The following is a 17,873-nucleotide window of genomic DNA, read 5'->3' as shown; positions in this document are numbered from 1 at the left end:
TGAATGGACGTAAAAAACGTCCAAAACGTACGAAATTACGGTGCATAACTTTTCGTACGATTTCATACAAACTCATAATGAGAATACACTGAATTGCTTGTATTTGCGTGACAAAAAAAGGCATATATTTATCAAATATTTAGCCTCCCCACATTTATTTCCAAAATAAAAACCATGAAAGCCCATTTGAAACTCTGGATGAACCCTCAGACTTTATAGATCCACATCTTAACTATGACTCAAGCAAATTTGGACTGAATCAGTTGAAGCATCTTTGTTCCACAAAGGTTTTAGTCGGCAGTGTGCTGGGAGGAAATGTGATTTTGGCACAGTGGCAAAATACAAAAATGCATTTTTTCCACTCATAAAAGGGAATCTGGTCAGACAAATATGCTGATTTACTTTATTGGAGACCTTCTGCATAAAGACTTATTTATACTATATATTATATTCGTAGGTGTCACTGTGAACGCAGAGACGTCCCCGCCCCCTTCTGCAGACACTCTGCTGCACCTCTCCATAAATGTAGGTGACCGCAGACAGGAGGCCTCTGATTGGTCACATCTACATCCGCTCCACTCTGCGTATTTCCTGTTTGGTTCCTTACAGGCTTGTTTTGTTTGTATGACCGCCATTGTGGCAAACGACTTGCGAAGATGGACCAGCTAGAACCTAGCGAGGTGCGCGAGAACTAGGGGTGTAAATCACATCCATCATGGCGATTCGATTCGGTATCGATTTCCTGACCCAACGATTCCATTATTTTCGATACTCAAGAATACACCACGATATGATTCGATTAATCAGTTATTTATTTTGTACACCTTACAGGCTAAACAAAGTTTCAAGTTTGAAATAAATCAATGAAAGCTGTAATATCGTTATGAGTTTTTTTTAGAAAAACAGCAAATAACAGAAGTAAAAAAAGTTGCATCAAAAAATACTGCAGAAATACAGATGAAAAAAAGATATTACAGATATTATTTGTTTAGTCTGCTGAACCCCAGTGGGCCTCAGCAGATGGCCGCTCACACTGAGCCTGGTTCTGCTGGAGGTTTCTTCCTGTTCAAAGGGAGTTTTTCCTCTCCACTGTCGCTACAAGCATGCTTAGTGTGAGGGATTGCTAAGGAGTCAATGAGTCGATGCAATCAGCTGGTTTTCCTCAGATAGAAAACATTAAATTAATCTGACTGAGCTATAGAAATAAACTGAATAGAGTTGATTTCTTATTTTATGAAGGAGCGAAGCTTTCAATTTGTTTTTTTTTCTCTTCCTCTGCAGAAACATCCACTTGTTTATTTAGATATTGAATCTTTTTTGGATTTAATTTGATGTGTAGAAATGTTCCTAAATTTAACATGGCCCTTTTAGCATTTTCACTACCCTGAATCTTTAACTGATGCTATGCTGCTTCCTGTCACCTCCAATAAATGCTGGTCTGTTGTATCTCTCCAGTGCCAGAGGCTGTCCCCACTAAGCCCAGTCCTGGTTCATCTCGCCACCTTCAAACCTCCAGCCCCACACTGCCCCTCTCCTCCTGTCCTCCTGCTAATGCCAAGGGCCCCCCGTTGGGCAGCCAGGGCCTGACTCAGAACCCCCCTCAGCAGCAGAGCCAGTTGTCCTCTGCCGGTCCCCGCTACCCGCCCAGAGAGGTGCCCCCGCGCTTCCGTCAGCAGGAGCACAAACAGCTACTGAAGAGAGGCCAGCCGCTGCCTGCAGGAGCCCTGGGCGCTCTCACCCTCCCTCCTTCCTCTCCCTCATCTTCCTCAGCGCCTTTGTCCTCGTCTTCTACGACTTCCAAGAGCGCTGCCCCAAACTCTGCCACGTCCGCTCCAAGCAAACACAGCCCAGGTTTGTGTCTGCGTCGTCGCTTTCCTTTTCGTTTTAGTGTGTGGGCTTGTGAATCGTCTGCTTTCAGTTTGATTCGTCACTTTATTGAATGTTGTCCATTGTTTTTTCTCTGACTTTTATTTGTGTACGCCTGTTCAACTGTTTCTTATTACTTGTCCTTTTCTTGCAATTCGTACTTTCTTTCTTCTCGCCGCAGCAGCAAATATATATTTACCACATTGAGTTCTAGTTCTTAACAAATACAAATCTCTAGTTCCCTGAAAACATCCAGATCTTTAGAAGTAATTTACAGGGTTTCCACGGGTCATTAAAAGTCATTCAATTAATATTTTTTAAATTAAGGTCTTAATTGGCATTAAAATTCATTTAATGTGATTATAATGGTATTTAAAATGCCTTATTTAAGCATTTAAGCATAAAAAAAATGTATAAAAACAATTTCCTCAGATTTATCAGATAGAACTGGTTGCGCGTGTTTGCAAGGAACTGCTTCCGGTTGATCTTAAAGCCAAATGTTCCGAAAAAAAGCTCGAGGCGGAAAAATGTTAAAGAATGGGAAAACGCAAATTTCAACAAAATTGGCTGGAAAACGAGGAATTTGGGACATGGCTGCAGCCTGTTGACGGTAAAGATGACGAAGGATTTTGCCGTGTTTCTTTTATTTATATATATATTAGGGATGGAACGGTTTTTTGTAAACCGTCCGAACCGTTCGGTTCGACTGTCTCGGTTCGGTTCGCATGTGTTGCGTTCGGTTCAAGCGCTGCTCCTTTTTCTCATAGGCGAAGCGTTTACACTCCAGAGCAGAAGGTGGCGGTACTGCGACCAAAGCCAACCACCAGTAGTAAACAAGAAGAAGAAGAAGCGAAGCAGCGTAGCCGGGTGTAGCAGAAAAAAATCAGTTGTTGTGGAGAATTGTGTGGGTATGGCGAGTGGGAAAGAACAGGAGTTGGAAGACGCGCCAGCAGCACTTTATAGGTCTGCTGTATGGGACCACTTTGCATTTAGAGTGACCTACGATGACGGCGGAAAGAAAGCTGTGGATAAAAACAGTGTGCAAGCATTGTGCAACACGTTTTGTTTATGCCAACAGCAACACGACCAACATGTCAGGCTAGACCTGAAATCCCTCATACTCCGTCAGCGCTCCGCCCCGCTGCGCTCCAGACCGGCTGCACAAAGCAAAGCCTACAGCCTCCACTGTGGCTTCGTCCGCTCTGAGTTCCTTGGAGATCGTAGAGAGCATGCGCCAGATGATTAAATTCAAAGCAGCAAAACATGCGGAAATGATCCAGGGTTTCCGCGGATCATTAAAAATAATTACAATTCATTAATTTTTTGGGATTTTTTTCATTAATTTCATGAATTTTTGGGGGATTTCGGTGTAACAATCAACATATACCGAACCGAAAACTGTGACCACGAAACCGTGAACCGAACCATGGATTTTGTGAACCGTTCTACCCCTAATATATACTTGTTGATGGCATTAAAATTATGTCTAAGAGCATTAAAATGCATTGAATTAGAGTTATTCATTCCTGTATAAACCCTGATTTAGGCTTTGTAATCTATCTGAGCTGTTTCTGGTCCTCGACGCCTCTTAGGGAACAAAGATGAATTAACAGCGTATTGAAAACCTTAAAGTCGTAGGGAAGTCGTATTTAAATATCAAATCATTCTGGCTTACACTTAAAAACACACTAAAAATCTGTGTTTATTTTTCGCTATCTTCTGCAGGCCAGTTAGTTCTACGTCAGCCTGAACACCGAAATTCGACCGATCATATATCAGCGGTCATCTGTCAATCAGATTTTTTCAGTCATAGCATCTTGATTCATATGTCGCAGCTAATATACGCAAAGGTTGAAATAAGAATCATTTCCTTTCCCATTGAGTGTTCCAGTGTCCCAATGGAATTTCCCATTGGGACCAAGTAGCAGTAAGTTGCTAACTGGTTAGCAAGATGCTTCCGACAAACCGGCCACAACCAAACTTGCTTGCAAACCTTCCACCACAACAATCCCGCCCCCTTGATAAACGACCAATAACATTCACTTTATTCACTCGTGTAAAGTCGGGCACCACTCGGGAGAATTTGCAAATGCAACGGTTGGAACAGCCGCTTCCCTACGACTTGAAATGTGTGGAGAAGTAAAAAGCAGGTTTAGGTTATAAAACATACCAAGCATGTTGGCGGCATCATGCTGTGGGGACGAGTTTCTTTAACAAGGACAGGCTGTTTAAGCTGTCAGCAGGATGAATGGAGCTAAAAGGGAAATCCTTTCTACAACACAATCTGCAAACCAACATAGGTGAAAGTGTAGCCAGGACTGCTTCTTTTCTGTCCATCTGCTCTGTTAGGAATGTGAAACTTGATCGTCACATTTTCACGTATTTTAATTCATTTTGTACATGTAAGCTGAAGTTGTGCCAAAGGGCAGTTATACCAGCTGTAAATGTCCAAAGGGCAAGAAAAAAAAAAACGCATCGTTATCAATGTACTAAATACCATTTATCAGTTTAAAAAAAAATTTTATTTTGGAAATAAAAACTCCAATCATCTCGAAGAACCATGAAAAAAATAATGGCATCTGTTTACATTTGATACCAAAATTGCATAAACAAAACAACCCAGAAAAACGTTTTTAAGATGCTGGTGAAAATTCTCAGTCATAGTGAATATAAATAAGTAAAAAAAAAAAACAATCCAGTGGACTTTGTTTCCAAGTTTGAAGACGTTTCTCTTCCCATCCAGGAAGCTTTTAGACAGGTATGGGGCATTACAGGCTAACTAAGAACCCAAACGAGCCCCTTACAGGTGTGGACCCGTTCATCCGTTTCTATTTGCATGTTTTCTAAACTAAAACCAGGCTTTGTTGGGCTGCTGGATAAAACCTGGAACTAAACGCTATTTCTGACATTTTGAATTGAAAAATCTTCCTGGATGGAAGAGAAACGTCTTCAAACTTGGAAACAAAGTCCAGTGGATAATTTTTTAACATTTTTTGAGTGTTTTAGCAACATGTTGCAGGTTTGAACTTCTGGTCCAGTTATACCAAAGGTTTGTTTTCAGAGGCCGTGTTTTAGATGAAGAGGCGTTGCTCTAAACTCTGGTAGACTTTTAATGAACTCCCTATTGGCTGGTGTGATCAGTTATGCTTAACTAGCCTCCAGAGGCTCTTTGTAGAGTGTTTGTTTGTATTTGTTTTTGTGCTGAGCTGCTCGGTCTACTGTGCATCCTTTTCCTACCCAAGCTTAACCTTCACATCTAACATTGTTTTTGTTTTTATAAACGTATAAAAGAATTCCTCCCATGCGTCATTTAGCCCAACGGTTCGTCTCTTCCTCCAACATTAAGCCTCTGTCACCTTGAACAAACAGATAGATATGAGGCATCTGGGCGCTGCACGCTGTTTTCATGGTTAGACAGGAGTTAGTGATCATATGCTTGCATCTTTGTTTAGGCTTCCTCTGCTTTTTTTTTGCATCAGCGACGTCCTGCGCCGTCTTTGATTACAGGCTCAGCGTTGGCTGTGAGCACAGCAAACACGCTCTCTGTAAACAGATCCGCAGCAGCTGCCGTGCACGGCCAGCATGGCGGAGAGCTGCGTCGCTGCTGCTGTTTGCTTAACGTCGGTGCCATCAGTCACAACGTCGAACAAGAGCCTAAATCCTAAGTAATCCGTTGCTGAAAGCTTGGTGGATTAAAAAAACAAAACAAAGAAAAAACGTTATTTTCTTTCGGTTTTGAATCTGTTAGATCTTTGGTTGAAAGTGGATTTCATTACTTTGGATGAAGATGTTCTAAAAATATTTTACACTCCAAGTTTATGGTTTTCTCAGCCGGGAGCCAAGATCTAAATAAGGCTGCAGGCTTTGATCTCAGGAGAGAGGCAAACTGCAGAAGCCAGGAGATTCAAATAAAGATGTATTTCCTGTAGGTTTAATCCTGGTTCTGGATATTAACCTTTAGCGGTTTAGTCTGGCAGTTTGTTGTCCTGGTCGGCCGTCACTTTGTGCTCATTTTCCCAGGAGTGTCTTAGAAAAAGCCGCCTGTGGCCGGGGTTCCCTGCCATCATGCCAGATTCATCCTAAGGGCTTCCAAGGCACAGCCTGCTATTTGATGTCGGCTAATAGCCTGAAGCTAACAGTCCTGTTGTTGTAGCAACTGTCAACCAATCACATTCACTTTATTCACTCGTATAAAGTCGGGCACCACTCGGGAGAATTCGGAAATGCAACCTTGTGAACGGCCGTTTTTCTACGACTTTAAGATATTTGGTTTGGTTCATTTCTTTAGGGTGTTGGATCTTTTCCTTTTACCGTATTTTTTTCGCAACTATAAGGCGCATATAAACGTCTTTTTTTCCCCCTCAAAATGTGTTGTTACTGCGGACGTTGTTGAGACCGCCATGAGAACGTTTAAGGGGGAAGTGCGGGCGTGGATTGTTTATAAAAGAACAGCTATGAGCTTTATGCAGAACATCGCTGTTAATCTGTGACTCCATGCGTGCCCATCTCACAGCCGATGTAAAAAACACGGTGAAACAAATGAACGCCGTTATCCCGGGGGGTCTGACAAAGGAACTTCAACCGGCCGTTCAAAGTAAGGCTGCGAGCGGCGTGGGAGCCATGGATGACCGACGGAGACCACAGTTTCACGAAAAGTGGAAGGCAGCGCCGGGCAAGTTACGCCACAGTTTGCGGATGGATTGTAGATGCTTGGACTAACGCGTCTGCTGGCTCTGTTGTTCGAGCTTTCGCAAAAGCCGGCATCATTTCCGAGGAGCCGTCCGGCACGGAAAGTGACTCTGACAGCGAAGAATGGGAAATTAGCATGTCTGATTTAGCGCAGCTGTTTAATTGAGAAACAGAGGATGATGACTTTGATGGGTTTGATTAATAGTTTTGCTCCCGCTCTATTTTTAATTACGCAGTAGAGGTATTTAAACGTAGTAGAAGATATTTACTGGTATATAAAACCCGCGCCCTATAGTCCGGTGCGCCTTATGTGTGTGTTAAATACAGTAATGGCACACATAACTGAGACTGCGCCTTATGGTCGGGAAAATACGGTACGTCCTTTTTCCAAGTTATCAGATCAGAGCATGAACTTTGACCCGTTAAAATCCGACGGCAGCGCCTAACCTGCTTTAAATTCAACGGCTTTAGGACCCACACATGACCTCTGCCCTACCAGACAGAGACAATCCCCCCGTCCCTTTCTGTCCTTACGTCGCCCCCCCTTCACTGTTTGCCGTGTCTCCAGCTGACCTGGGACCATTAAGCGGTTGGTGGAACCCAGCAGCCGTCCAGACGGGCTTCCCACCAGCAGGTGCTGAAGTGGGCGTCTTTCAGGAGTGTGGGAAGTGCTGCAGGAACAGCTGTTTGCTCCTCACCCAGACGGAGGGTCACTTTGTTTAAACACTTAGCCCTTTCATTTGCCCTTCCAACCCCCCTCCTTCTTATCCAGCTAGCTAGGATGTTCTCATAGTATTCATGTGCTTGCTTTGAATTGAGCAGCAGTTTTATTATTCGCCGGTTTAACTGCAGCCTTGCTGTCATGTCCTCTCACATCAGCAGCTCTTGGTTGTTTGTATTTTTTTTATCATCATCAAATACCGAGAAGACGGCTTGGGCCCTAATGAAGCTAGGGAGGTATGGATTGGCCTCTGTGTTCACGCTGCGACACACTCATACCCACACAAGTGTGAGACCCCCTCCCCCCCTCCCACCACCCCCCGGTGGCTTCAATAATGCAGTCTCTGTCAGGGAAGCTGAGAAGTCGCCGCGCTCTCCCTCTCGTACGCTTCCTCGTCTCTCAGCAGAGGTAAACAGACATGAATGATGAGCTCCTCCGCTCCCTCTGGAGACTGTTTCCCTCACTGGCCCCTTTTTTTTTCTCTCCGCTTCCGGACAAACAAGTACAAGCCGTCCTTGAGTTAAAAAGCGAGAGGGTGTTTTAGTGGACAAGAGCCTAATAAATGTCCCACTTTTGCTTTAGTTCTGCAAAGCAGAAATAAGTAAAAATGTCTGAAGTGTATTTACCCTTAATTTGAGCAGGTAAATAAGATGATTTGCCAATGGAATGAGTATTTTTACTCTTAAGATTAGATAATATGCACTCATAACAAGAAAATGCAATTGTGTTTTCTTATTTTAAATCTAAATTGTCTTGTTCAATTGGCAAAATGTCTCTTTTATCTCCTCAATTCAAGAACAAATGCACTTATTTTAAGAAAAAATGACTTATCTAGATTTAGATTTTTTTCCAGTGTATATATAATTGTTTTTTTTTCCTATTTTAAATGTATATTGTCTCATTCCATTGGCAAAGTGTCTCAATTAGCACCTCAGTTCAAGAAAAAATGCACTTATTTTAGGAAAAATAATATATTTAGTAATAGCTCAATCACAGACTGAAGTCATCAGTTTGTTGCTCCTCTCATTCTCTCCTGCTTCCTCCAAATAGAATAGATGCTCCCCTCCCCCTCCTCCAGCCTCTCCTCCATCTTTCCCCCCCACCCATACTCGTTCTGTCACCCAGGCTTTCATTTCATTTAAAGGGGAGGGGACGACATTTACTTCTTGGCAGAATGCCCGTTTCTGTGATGGCAGCAAGTCTTCATTATATGAAGTTCATCTTTTGTTATTTCTGCCCAGGCTCTGCTTGGCGGCGCGCAGCATCGCTGATCTTTGAGCCCCACTGATTGCATCGCCACAACGCCGCTTTCTTTAACACTCCAGATTTAAACCCAAATCAAGCTTCCGCTCATCAGAACGGCAGGCGTGGACGCCACGGGAAGCAGGAGAGGGATCCTTTGTTTTTCCTTTTTTTTCCCCCCACCGTTCATTTAGAGGTCATAATCAGAGACTGCCCTTCTAATTGCAACCTGAATGAACCCAGAAGCACATTATTCCACATGACTGCCAACGCTAGATGGAAATAATTGCCTTCTGCTCTTTGTTTTTTTTGTTTTTTTAAAACCTTTAGTTCATTCAGGCTCTTTTAAATCTCTGTTTTGCAAAGAATTAGCAAGACCTAATTTGAGCTTGAATAAAAGACGCATGAAAACAGTTTTAGCTGGGTTTACATAAGATGATGAAAACGAAGAGCTTTGCAGGCCGTGTTTGCAGAGAATTACTGCGTTGGCCGACATGCTAGCACGCCATCTGCTCGTGCCCTCTTTCTTCATGGATCTGTGCAATCTCTCCAAGCAAGACGCTGGTGCACCTTACTCCGGGTATTTTTCCATTCTCCCTCTCTTCTCCAGATCCACTCCTCTCTCTTTTTTCTTTTTGCTGCCACTGCAAACAGTCTCCTCATGATTCTTTCTCTTGCCTTTTGTAAAGTCTCTCTTCGAAGGTTTGTTATCTCAGATGGACGGATTAAAAAATGGCAGCCTGTCACGTAACCTATTTCTGTATCCTTAAGAAAACTTGAATGTGCAAATGAGGGAAGAGGAGACGCAGGGTGGGTGTGGGGTTGACTGAACCAAATACAGACTTCCTTTTGTGGCTGCGGCTGAGTGTTTTGGATACCATCCAACTCTGATAAAAATGACTCTTTGCTTTTTCGGAGCCAAGAAAAACTACTATAGATGGAGAAAAAATCATTGTGGCTTAATAAAAAAACTACACCAGCAGCTGTTTGGGTCTTATTGGGTAACCCGGATGTTTTGAGTTTCTCTAAAATTGTTCCAGTCATTTAATGAAAATTAGTGCTGCAACTAATAATTATTTTGCAAGTTCGATTATTTTTTTTCCCACTAATCGATTAATAATCGGATAGCCAAGGGTTCCTGAAAGAATTCTTTTTTTTATGTAACCAGGTGAAACCAAAACTTTTCCCCTTAAGGAGTTATGCATAGAGCAGATTGACAGACGGAAAAATTGTTTTAATCTTCAATTCAATTCAGTTTATTTCTATAGCTCCAATTCACATCATGTCATCTCAGGTCACTTTCCAGTTCACCAGATCATCCAGTCAGATTGAATCAAATTTTTTTTATCTAAGGAAAACCAGCTGATTGCATCAACATATTCACTCTTCATCAATAAGTCGATGCAATGGTGTCACCAGTAGGGGTGGGTATTGCCAAAGAAGTCACGATTCGATTCGAATCACGATACATCACGATACTTGAATTATTGCGATGCATTGCAATATTTTCTCCTCCACGTTTTATTTTTGAATGACTCGACGCAGTGACACAAGGCAGCGTGCGTCAACACATCCACAGCGACATCTACTGGACTGGAAGTTGTATTACACTTGATTTTGGCTGATGTTCGCCAACCATTCATGCAATTTTATTTATTCATTTTTTTTAATTAATAATCGATACTTGGCGTCAAGAATCGATGCAGTAGATCACGAAAATTAGAATCACGATGCATCATCAGGACGATTATTTTGCACACCCCTAGTCACCAGCCAGCGTGCCTGAAAAACAGGCCAAGCTCCAACATCTGGAAACAAAGGTGTTGATGGCAGCAGCACAGCTGATATTTCTCTCCAGGATGGAGTCACAGCCAAACAGGAACAGACCAGATGAAGCTACTTTGAGAAAAAGCAGAGAGAGCAGAACGTTAGAGGTTGAACTAACAGATTCTGCAGAGTGGGAGAATAGAGATAGAATGAAGCAGAATGATGAAAAAGGGGTCCCTATGTCCTCCAGCAGTCTAAGCCATTAGCAGCATAACTATAGAGATTTTACAACTAATCGCTGTTTGAAACTGATATAAAACACCTTAATTAGTGATGAAGGCTCCAATCTTCCTTCAAGGTGTTACAGTTTCTACCTTCATTATTATTTCTTTGTTTAAACAGAACGGCATTATTACTTTGGATCGTTTCCTGTTTTTTCTGCATTGTTGCAACTGAAGATATTTGTAAGCAGAATTGCATGTGCGGACCCAGCCCTATTGCTACCGAGGGACAGGAGATAAGGATGCTGAGGATGGATTTTTGTCCTGAGCTACCTTTTTTATGGCGTGAATATCCTTTCCTGAAGCAACAAATCTTCCAGGATATCCTCACGTGTTTGCACATTTTTCTGATCTGATTGGATTGCTTTGACCTCTCTGCCTCTAATAGTCATTTTTAGTTGAATGGGAACCACTGAATTGGTCCTGCAGTCTTAATGGAAGCTTATGGAGAAGTGGAAATGTAATGTGGCTCGATTTATAATTCCAGCAAAGATCAGCCGACTGTATCAAAGAATGATGTTTATTGCTTTCTCCTTATCTTGGTAATATCGGTTGTTCTTTATACTTTATACCCATCTTTATGCTTTCATCCCTTTATGGTTTATTTTAGGTTTGATTTTCTTGTATTTGCAGTCAGAATTAGATGATTGCTTTGGAATCTACTTTCATCGCATTAACATCAGGTTTAGCCTCTGAGCCCTAATGGTTTGCTGTTTGGGATTTGATTTATATTTTTTCCCCCATTTTTTTTTTCCCTTCTCCTCTTTGACCTTTTTGTTGGTGATATTTACATATTTTGTCCCAATTGGGTCCCTGTAGCTGGCCTAGTGGTCCCTGTGTTTGCATACTGGATCAATAGTCCCTCTACTTTCCTCCACTAGCATTAATAAGATCATTGATTAGCTGCCTCCTAGTTATTGATTACCCCTTTACACCACTGACATAGTCTATTATTAGTTAACTCCAATCCGCATCTTATAGGATGCCTTTGTTCTTGTTGGCGATTACAAGCAAACAAAGAAAATGTTTGATACCCAAAACATGTAGTAGAAGAGAAAGCCAGTCTTAAGCAGAGTAGTGCTTATGCAGTTGGTGAAAAGGTTGGGAAAATGCGCTGTTTTAGGTTTTTATTCCATGTAGCTGGAGGAGGAGCGGCCCTAGCAGAGCGTAAGGAGTGATGGATGGGAAGCCGTCTAGGTTTCATTCCAGCAAACAAGCAGCGTTCCTCTTGGTCTTCTCTCCACAGGACCAGCCAGTAAACCACAGACTTAGACGGATAGGCCCACCCCCACCCCCCCCCCGCTGGGTGTGAGAGGGCAGCAAGGAAACGGGAAGAAATTAGAGTTAAAAAAAAAATAAATAAATAATACTGCTCTCCTCATCATGGTCCACCATGGTTGTTGTTTTTCTTGCTGTTTCTGCGTAGCAAGATGCAAAATAGTGACATTTGTGGCGTACAGGATAAATCTGGCCTGGATGTTCAGGACCACAGAGCTAAGTGGCCTGGATCGCATTGGAAAAAATCGGATCTGAGTTTTTCAGACTGTCATAAAAAGATCAGATACAGGTCACATGTGGACAAAACCCATCTCTTTGGGGGGCAGTGGGCTGCTATTGTTTGGGCTTAAGGGTCTTGCTCAAGAATCCAGAGTGGAGGCTATGGGGATTGAACCGGGTACTTGCAGCCTTCTCAGAGCACAAGCGCACTGCTCTAACCTCCTGGGCCAACACTCCCTCACATACTATGGTTCTCCCTAATTTTTATCTTTTTATTAGTAAACATTAATTTTTATCCTAGTTATCAAATTTCAGCTATGGGAATCTCAAAGGACTCAAGCGCAGTTTCTCAATTCACAAGAAGTACGGACTTGTGTCGTCAATTGGAACAGAAACGTACTGATGACATCACCACACGTTCAGCTCGTCTGGAGCTGCATTTCGCCTCCTGTTATTAATAGTCTCTAGATAATAATAAATTATTACTTTTTTCATTTAGTAGGGGAATAATAATGAACACAATCAGATAAACAAAAATCAAATGAACATTTTGCCAAATAAAACCAAAAATCGGCATCATAGGCAACGGTACCTCACACACGGCTACCCCGAGGGAGAGGGCTGCTGCAGACGGGCTAATGTTAGCCCTGGCTGCCGTTAGCCTCGGAGCTCCGTGGGTTGCTGCGGTCCTCTCAATTTCAGAAAGTTTATTTTTTAATTGCGCATTAAATCGGCTCTGATGCATGCTGGGTAAAGAGGGAAGGGCCAGAACAACATCTGGGGACTTTGTCCATTCTCTTTCTTCTTGTTCTTGTGAATTGGAACAGTACTAGGGCTGAGGCTGATGATGTTTTACAAGCACATGATAGGGTTAGGGTTAACCCTAACCCTTAGGTTTGCAATCATAGCTTAGACCAAGCAGGAACTAGATTAATCTTCATAAGACTCAGGCTGTGTCCGAATGTCCGCCCTAATCGCTACATTCACGTCATTTATAATGAGTGTCCGAACATCTATTGGATGAAAACGTATTACACTAGGATCGTATTTCCGGTATTTCCCACAATGCAGCTTGAAAAGAAGTGATCATCCATGGTCACTAGATGAGCAGATATATCCCAGAATTCTTTGTGAGAGCTCTCCTCACGAAGCATCATGGGATTTGTTGTAGCGGCCTGCTGTCTGAGACAAATAACAAAGATGGCGCATGCAGCATACGAGGAGGCAGAGTCACATGACCGACACGCAGCGAAAACTAGTGGTCATCTTTCCGAACGGTCAGTTAACTAAGTTCACTATAAAGTCCACTATATAGTCCCCGCTCTACATAGTGATTGAGGGATTTATGGGTTAGGGCAAACACAGCTTGACACTTCAAATCTCCTTTGTTTGAATTCACCACTATTACATGTTCTCTTCCTTGTTAATTATAGACCGCTCTTATGATTTGTCTCAATCTTCCTTTCCCTTCTGTTTTTCCTTTAGACATATCCCTACTGAGCAGCTGTGGTACCCAGTATGCTAGGTCTCATTGGGGAGCCTCTGTACCTGTTGATGGACCTTCCAGTGGCAAGAGCTGGGACAAAGTGATCATTGACGGAAGTGATAAAGAAGCTTGGCCCTCCATTAATCGTGATATAGACTCTGGACAGCCAGCGATTCCAGAATGTTCCTTGGGCTCAGCTAGCTCTAAACTGGACACCAGTGCTGTCACTTTGAGTAGGAGTGGTCTTCTGAGTATGGCCGCAGGTGCTACTGGCCAGCAGGCCTACTATAACTCTCTAAAACCAAACAGTAACATGACGGGACCTGTGTCAGCCAGCACATTAGCGGCTAGTAGAGGCTGGGGCTCAGATGTCAAACAAGAGGCCATGAATGGTGGAAGAGTAGCAGCCCCCAGTAACTGGGGATCCTCTAATTATAACTTGAACCTCAACCCCAATGCCAACCCATCAGCTTGGCCTGTTCTGGGACATGAAGGTGGGGCGGGAGGTATTAATGGCCCCAGCTCTTCCTCCCTACCAATGGGCATGAACGGGAATGCAGACAATGGTGGGGGGGGTTGGGGCAGCATGATAAGTGCTAATGACAATGATCAGCAGCACCTTTCAACCAACAAAAATCTATCTCTCAACATGGAGCCTGCTAACCTTAACACTGATGGACCAAACTACACTAAACAACAACCAGCTCAGGAGCCAATGAGCCCCATCCACGGTCTGACTGGCTGGGGTGGTCATTCACCCACTGAATCTTCCCAGCTCAGTGGGGACACGACAGGCAGCTCCGTGTGGGGTGGAGAAGAAAACAAGGTGACCGAGTCCCCCAAAGACTCAGGCTGGGACTCGTCTCCTGGAGGCCTTTCTGCCTGGGGCCGTCAAGGCAGCGGTGGTGGGAGTAGTGGCAGTGGAGGCTGGGGAGACTGGGGAAAATCCCCCGGGGCTGGTGAGGTATCCAAAGGCTGGGACTCAGGGGATGCTGGTACTCCTGTTCTAGGCCAAGAGCAGCCAATGAGCTCTTGGGGCAAACAACCAGGAACAGCTCCAGCCAGCGAGGATAGCGGTGGTAGCAGTGAAGGGCGATCCCGCCGCAGAGACAGATCCTCCAGTATGGATTTTGGCCCTCTGCTTCCCCGGCAGGACTTAGACCCCCGAGTGCTGAGTAACTCGGGTTGGGGCCAAACCCCCGTCAGACAGCACACTGTATGGGAGATGGAAGAAGCCAATTCTGATGACGGAAAGAGCAATAGCAGCTCAGACACCATGGGATCCTCCAGCTCCAATGGTGGACCATCATCAACCAACGGGGGTGCTATCAACCCAAATGTTGGGACCAGCCAGAGGCCTGGATCTGGAGGAAAAAGAGACAATGAAGGTTCATCCTCCTCTGGTTGGGGGGCTCCTCCACCGCAGCCAATCCAAACTGGATCAGGATGGGGGGAACCCCAACCTTCTGTAACCAAAGTCCCAAACGGCTCAGCCTGTGGCTGGGGAGACCCTCCACCCTCCGGTGGTTCAAGAAATGAGGTCACATCATCCTGGGGTTCGGATAAGTCCTCTAACTGGGATGATGGTATGATGAAGAACAAGTCTAGCAACTGGGGAGAAGGCCCCAAAACCCCCCACGGCTGGGGCAACAATAATGGGGGATCCAATGGGGACTGGGGAGCGCCAGACATCAAGAAAAATGGTTCCTCCTGCAACATGTGGGACGGAGAAGAAGGAAATAGGGAAACCAGCGGATGGAATGCAAGCCCAAGAGGAGAAAACAGAGGAGGCGGGAACTGGGGGAAATCCACTCCTCCTGTGAGCAGCGGTAACTGGGGAGAGAGCCAACGTTCCAGTGGCCCAGTGCAGGGAGGCTGGAGCTCCTCCAAGCCCCAGGAAAGCAGCAGCAGTGGCAGCAGTACTGGCAGTGGAGGATGTATCAGCATTGGTTCCTGGGGTGGTCCTGGCTCTGTGAAACAAACCAACTCTGGCTGGGGAAACGCTGGCAAACCGGAGCCGGGCATGGAGCCCACCGGTTGGGAAGAACCCTCTCCTCCCTCCGTCCACCGGAAGATGGAGATCGATGACGGAACGTCAACCTGGGGAGATCCCAACACCTATAGCAAGACAGTCAACATGTGGGATCGCAACAATCCCAACAATAACCCCAACCACAGCGGCCCACCGCCCAGCAAGAACGGTGCAATAACTATGATCAATAATAACAACAATCATTCTCACCACATGCACCACCATTCCCTCAACGGCCAACCCCCAAGTCGCATGCTGCACCAAGGAAACAACAATGGGTCACCAAACGGTGCTGCCTCGCATCCCGCTGGGGGGCCACAGGGTAGACCACCACTCGCCAATCCAGGTAAGCAAAACCCCTGACAGTTCAAAACCGCCGTTTAGACGATCCTAGAAACTGATAAACTTAAGAAACACACATCAACTTTTATTTTCATGAGATTGGTATGGGTATTCACCATTTGATTGTTTCTTAACATGTGATTATCCCAAATTTAAATGTTATGTTTGAGGCAAAATTTCGATGTGTGGATGAGGCAGATATCTGATATCAAATATCTATAATTAGAAAGGTGATTTCTTAGTTAGGTAACCATTTCCAATAAGTGTGTGCAATGAAAAGACAAAGTAGACAGAGATTTGATTTCAAATGTTTTCATACCCCTGTTAGTTTAGTACTGCAGGGTGTTGGTTTTATTTACAATAAGTAAAGTATTGCAAACAATAAAGCCTCTTTTCCACTGAAAATACCAGGTTAGTGCATGTTTTTTAAATAGGAATCGACCCGCTCACAATCGGCATTCGGCTCCCCCTACCACTGGCTAAATACGCTGGTCTAACCCCTCGCTGGCAGCTGCGTGTCTGGTGACATCATCACGGTGGGTCAGCATTGATGATATCACCAGTGCGACAGAAATTCGGAAAGTAAACAATGGAGAGCAGCATGGAAAGAAGCCAGGGCGCAGTCCGTGTTCTTTATTGTTTCTCTCTAATATCTGAATCCCTCCAACCAAAGCTGCTCCATGTTTATCCAATTTAAACAGAGTTGTTTCTTCTTGTTAGATCAGAAGCGACTGGCGCAACATGTTGACGTCCGTATGTTGCGCTCGATAGTATTACGTAATTAGTGGGTTAGCCTGGCTGTGGTGATCCCACAACATGCCGATCAGGGCCCAGGAGATTTCAATGCGGGTCGTTTGCCGAGTCGTTAGACTCGGTGTTGTCGGAAAATTTAGATTTCTCATCTTTCGTGTACTGATTTCATTGTTTACTCACTATAAAAGTTTTCCATCAGTCTGTTTCACCTGCAAGGCCACACATTGCCTGAGTGATGGGTGTTTGTAGACATAATAATTTTCCCCACTACACCCGGGTAGACACACGTCAGTAAGCTGTTCCCACTGCCACTAAAAGCTGATTGTTCCCAGGTTTAAACTGCTTTTTCAACCAGTGGAAAAAGGGTAAAAGTGAATTATTTACTTTAGTATCAAAATGTAATGATGCAACATGTCTGATCACTGGTCTTTTTGTTTGTATTTTTACTTTTCTTCTACTTTTCTCATTTAATTTTTTTCTCTCCCAGGTTGGGGAGAGCTCCCCAGTGTCCAGCCCAAGTCGGAGCAAGCATGGGGAGAGCCAGCAGCTCCGACTTCAGCTGTTGACAATGGTACATCTGCTTGGGGTAAACCCCCAGGTGGTCTTGGAGGATGGGGAGACGGTGGCCATGAGCCATCTGGCCCGTATGTCCGGTCGAATGGACCCACAGGTTCTGCACCTTGCAAGTCAGGTAACCTATATACACCAAACTTTTGTGTCCGGCTTTAGTTATATATTCCAACATGGATGCATATGTTACCTGGGCAATAAGTGGAAATGCAGCCGCCAAGATGACACGGTGTCTGTCTGCATGTGCTTTATTTACCTCAGGGAGTTTACATTTCAGTCAGAAGGCGTCTGTTGTTGTTCCTAGAGTGAGATGCTTGCTAAGATTAAAGCAATTCCACGCACCAGTAGGTTGTGGTTGTTTTTACTGTGGGGTTGAACTGTTTGAAATGATTGGAAAGGGGGTTTCTGGGAATGTTGGAAAAAGCAACAGTGCCACCTAGTGATCAGGTCAAGAACTGCCCACTGTTCCTCCTGCTGATAGAATTTGTTTCTTTAATATTAGAATATTAATATTAAAAACAACTAACTTCTTTATATGTGCTATACATTCTTTAGGCCCCAAACCTATGCAAGATGGCTGGGGAAATGGAGAGGAAATGAGCATGTCTACCAGCCAGTGGGACACTG

The 17,873-nt window shown here is 44.2% G+C and overlaps 1 protein-coding gene across 2 annotated transcripts in view; it reads left to right on the top strand.

Annotated features, from left to right (window-relative positions):
• LOC119775511 (trinucleotide repeat-containing gene 6C protein-like) overlaps positions 1 to 17,873 on the top strand; it is a 69,152-nt gene that overhangs the window by 30,466 nt on the left and 20,813 nt on the right. Inside the window, exons 4-7 of one of the 2 annotated variants that reach the window (XM_038273499.1) lie at positions 1,456 to 1,851; positions 13,549 to 15,927; positions 17,164 to 17,367; positions 17,802 to 17,873. The exon at positions 17,802 to 17,873 is cut by the window's right edge and continues 92 nt beyond it. In XM_038273499.1, the coding sequence (XP_038129427.1) occupies positions 1,456 to 1,851; positions 13,549 to 15,927; positions 17,164 to 17,367; positions 17,802 to 17,873 (3,051 nt within the window). The remainder of the gene's footprint in view (positions 1 to 1,455; positions 1,852 to 13,548; positions 15,928 to 17,163; positions 17,368 to 17,801) is intronic. The other variant, XM_038273501.1, reaches the window with a different exon arrangement.

The sequence above is a fragment of the Cyprinodon tularosa genome, unplaced genomic scaffold (assembly GCF_016077235.1).
Source record: "Cyprinodon tularosa strain WSP-4 unplaced genomic scaffold, ASM1607723v1 ctg874, whole genome shotgun sequence".
Taxonomy (NCBI): Eukaryota; Metazoa; Chordata; class Actinopteri; order Cyprinodontiformes; family Cyprinodontidae; genus Cyprinodon; species Cyprinodon tularosa.
The sequence above is the reverse complement of the archived record's forward strand: the minus strand, read 5'-3'. Positions and strand labels throughout refer to the sequence as shown.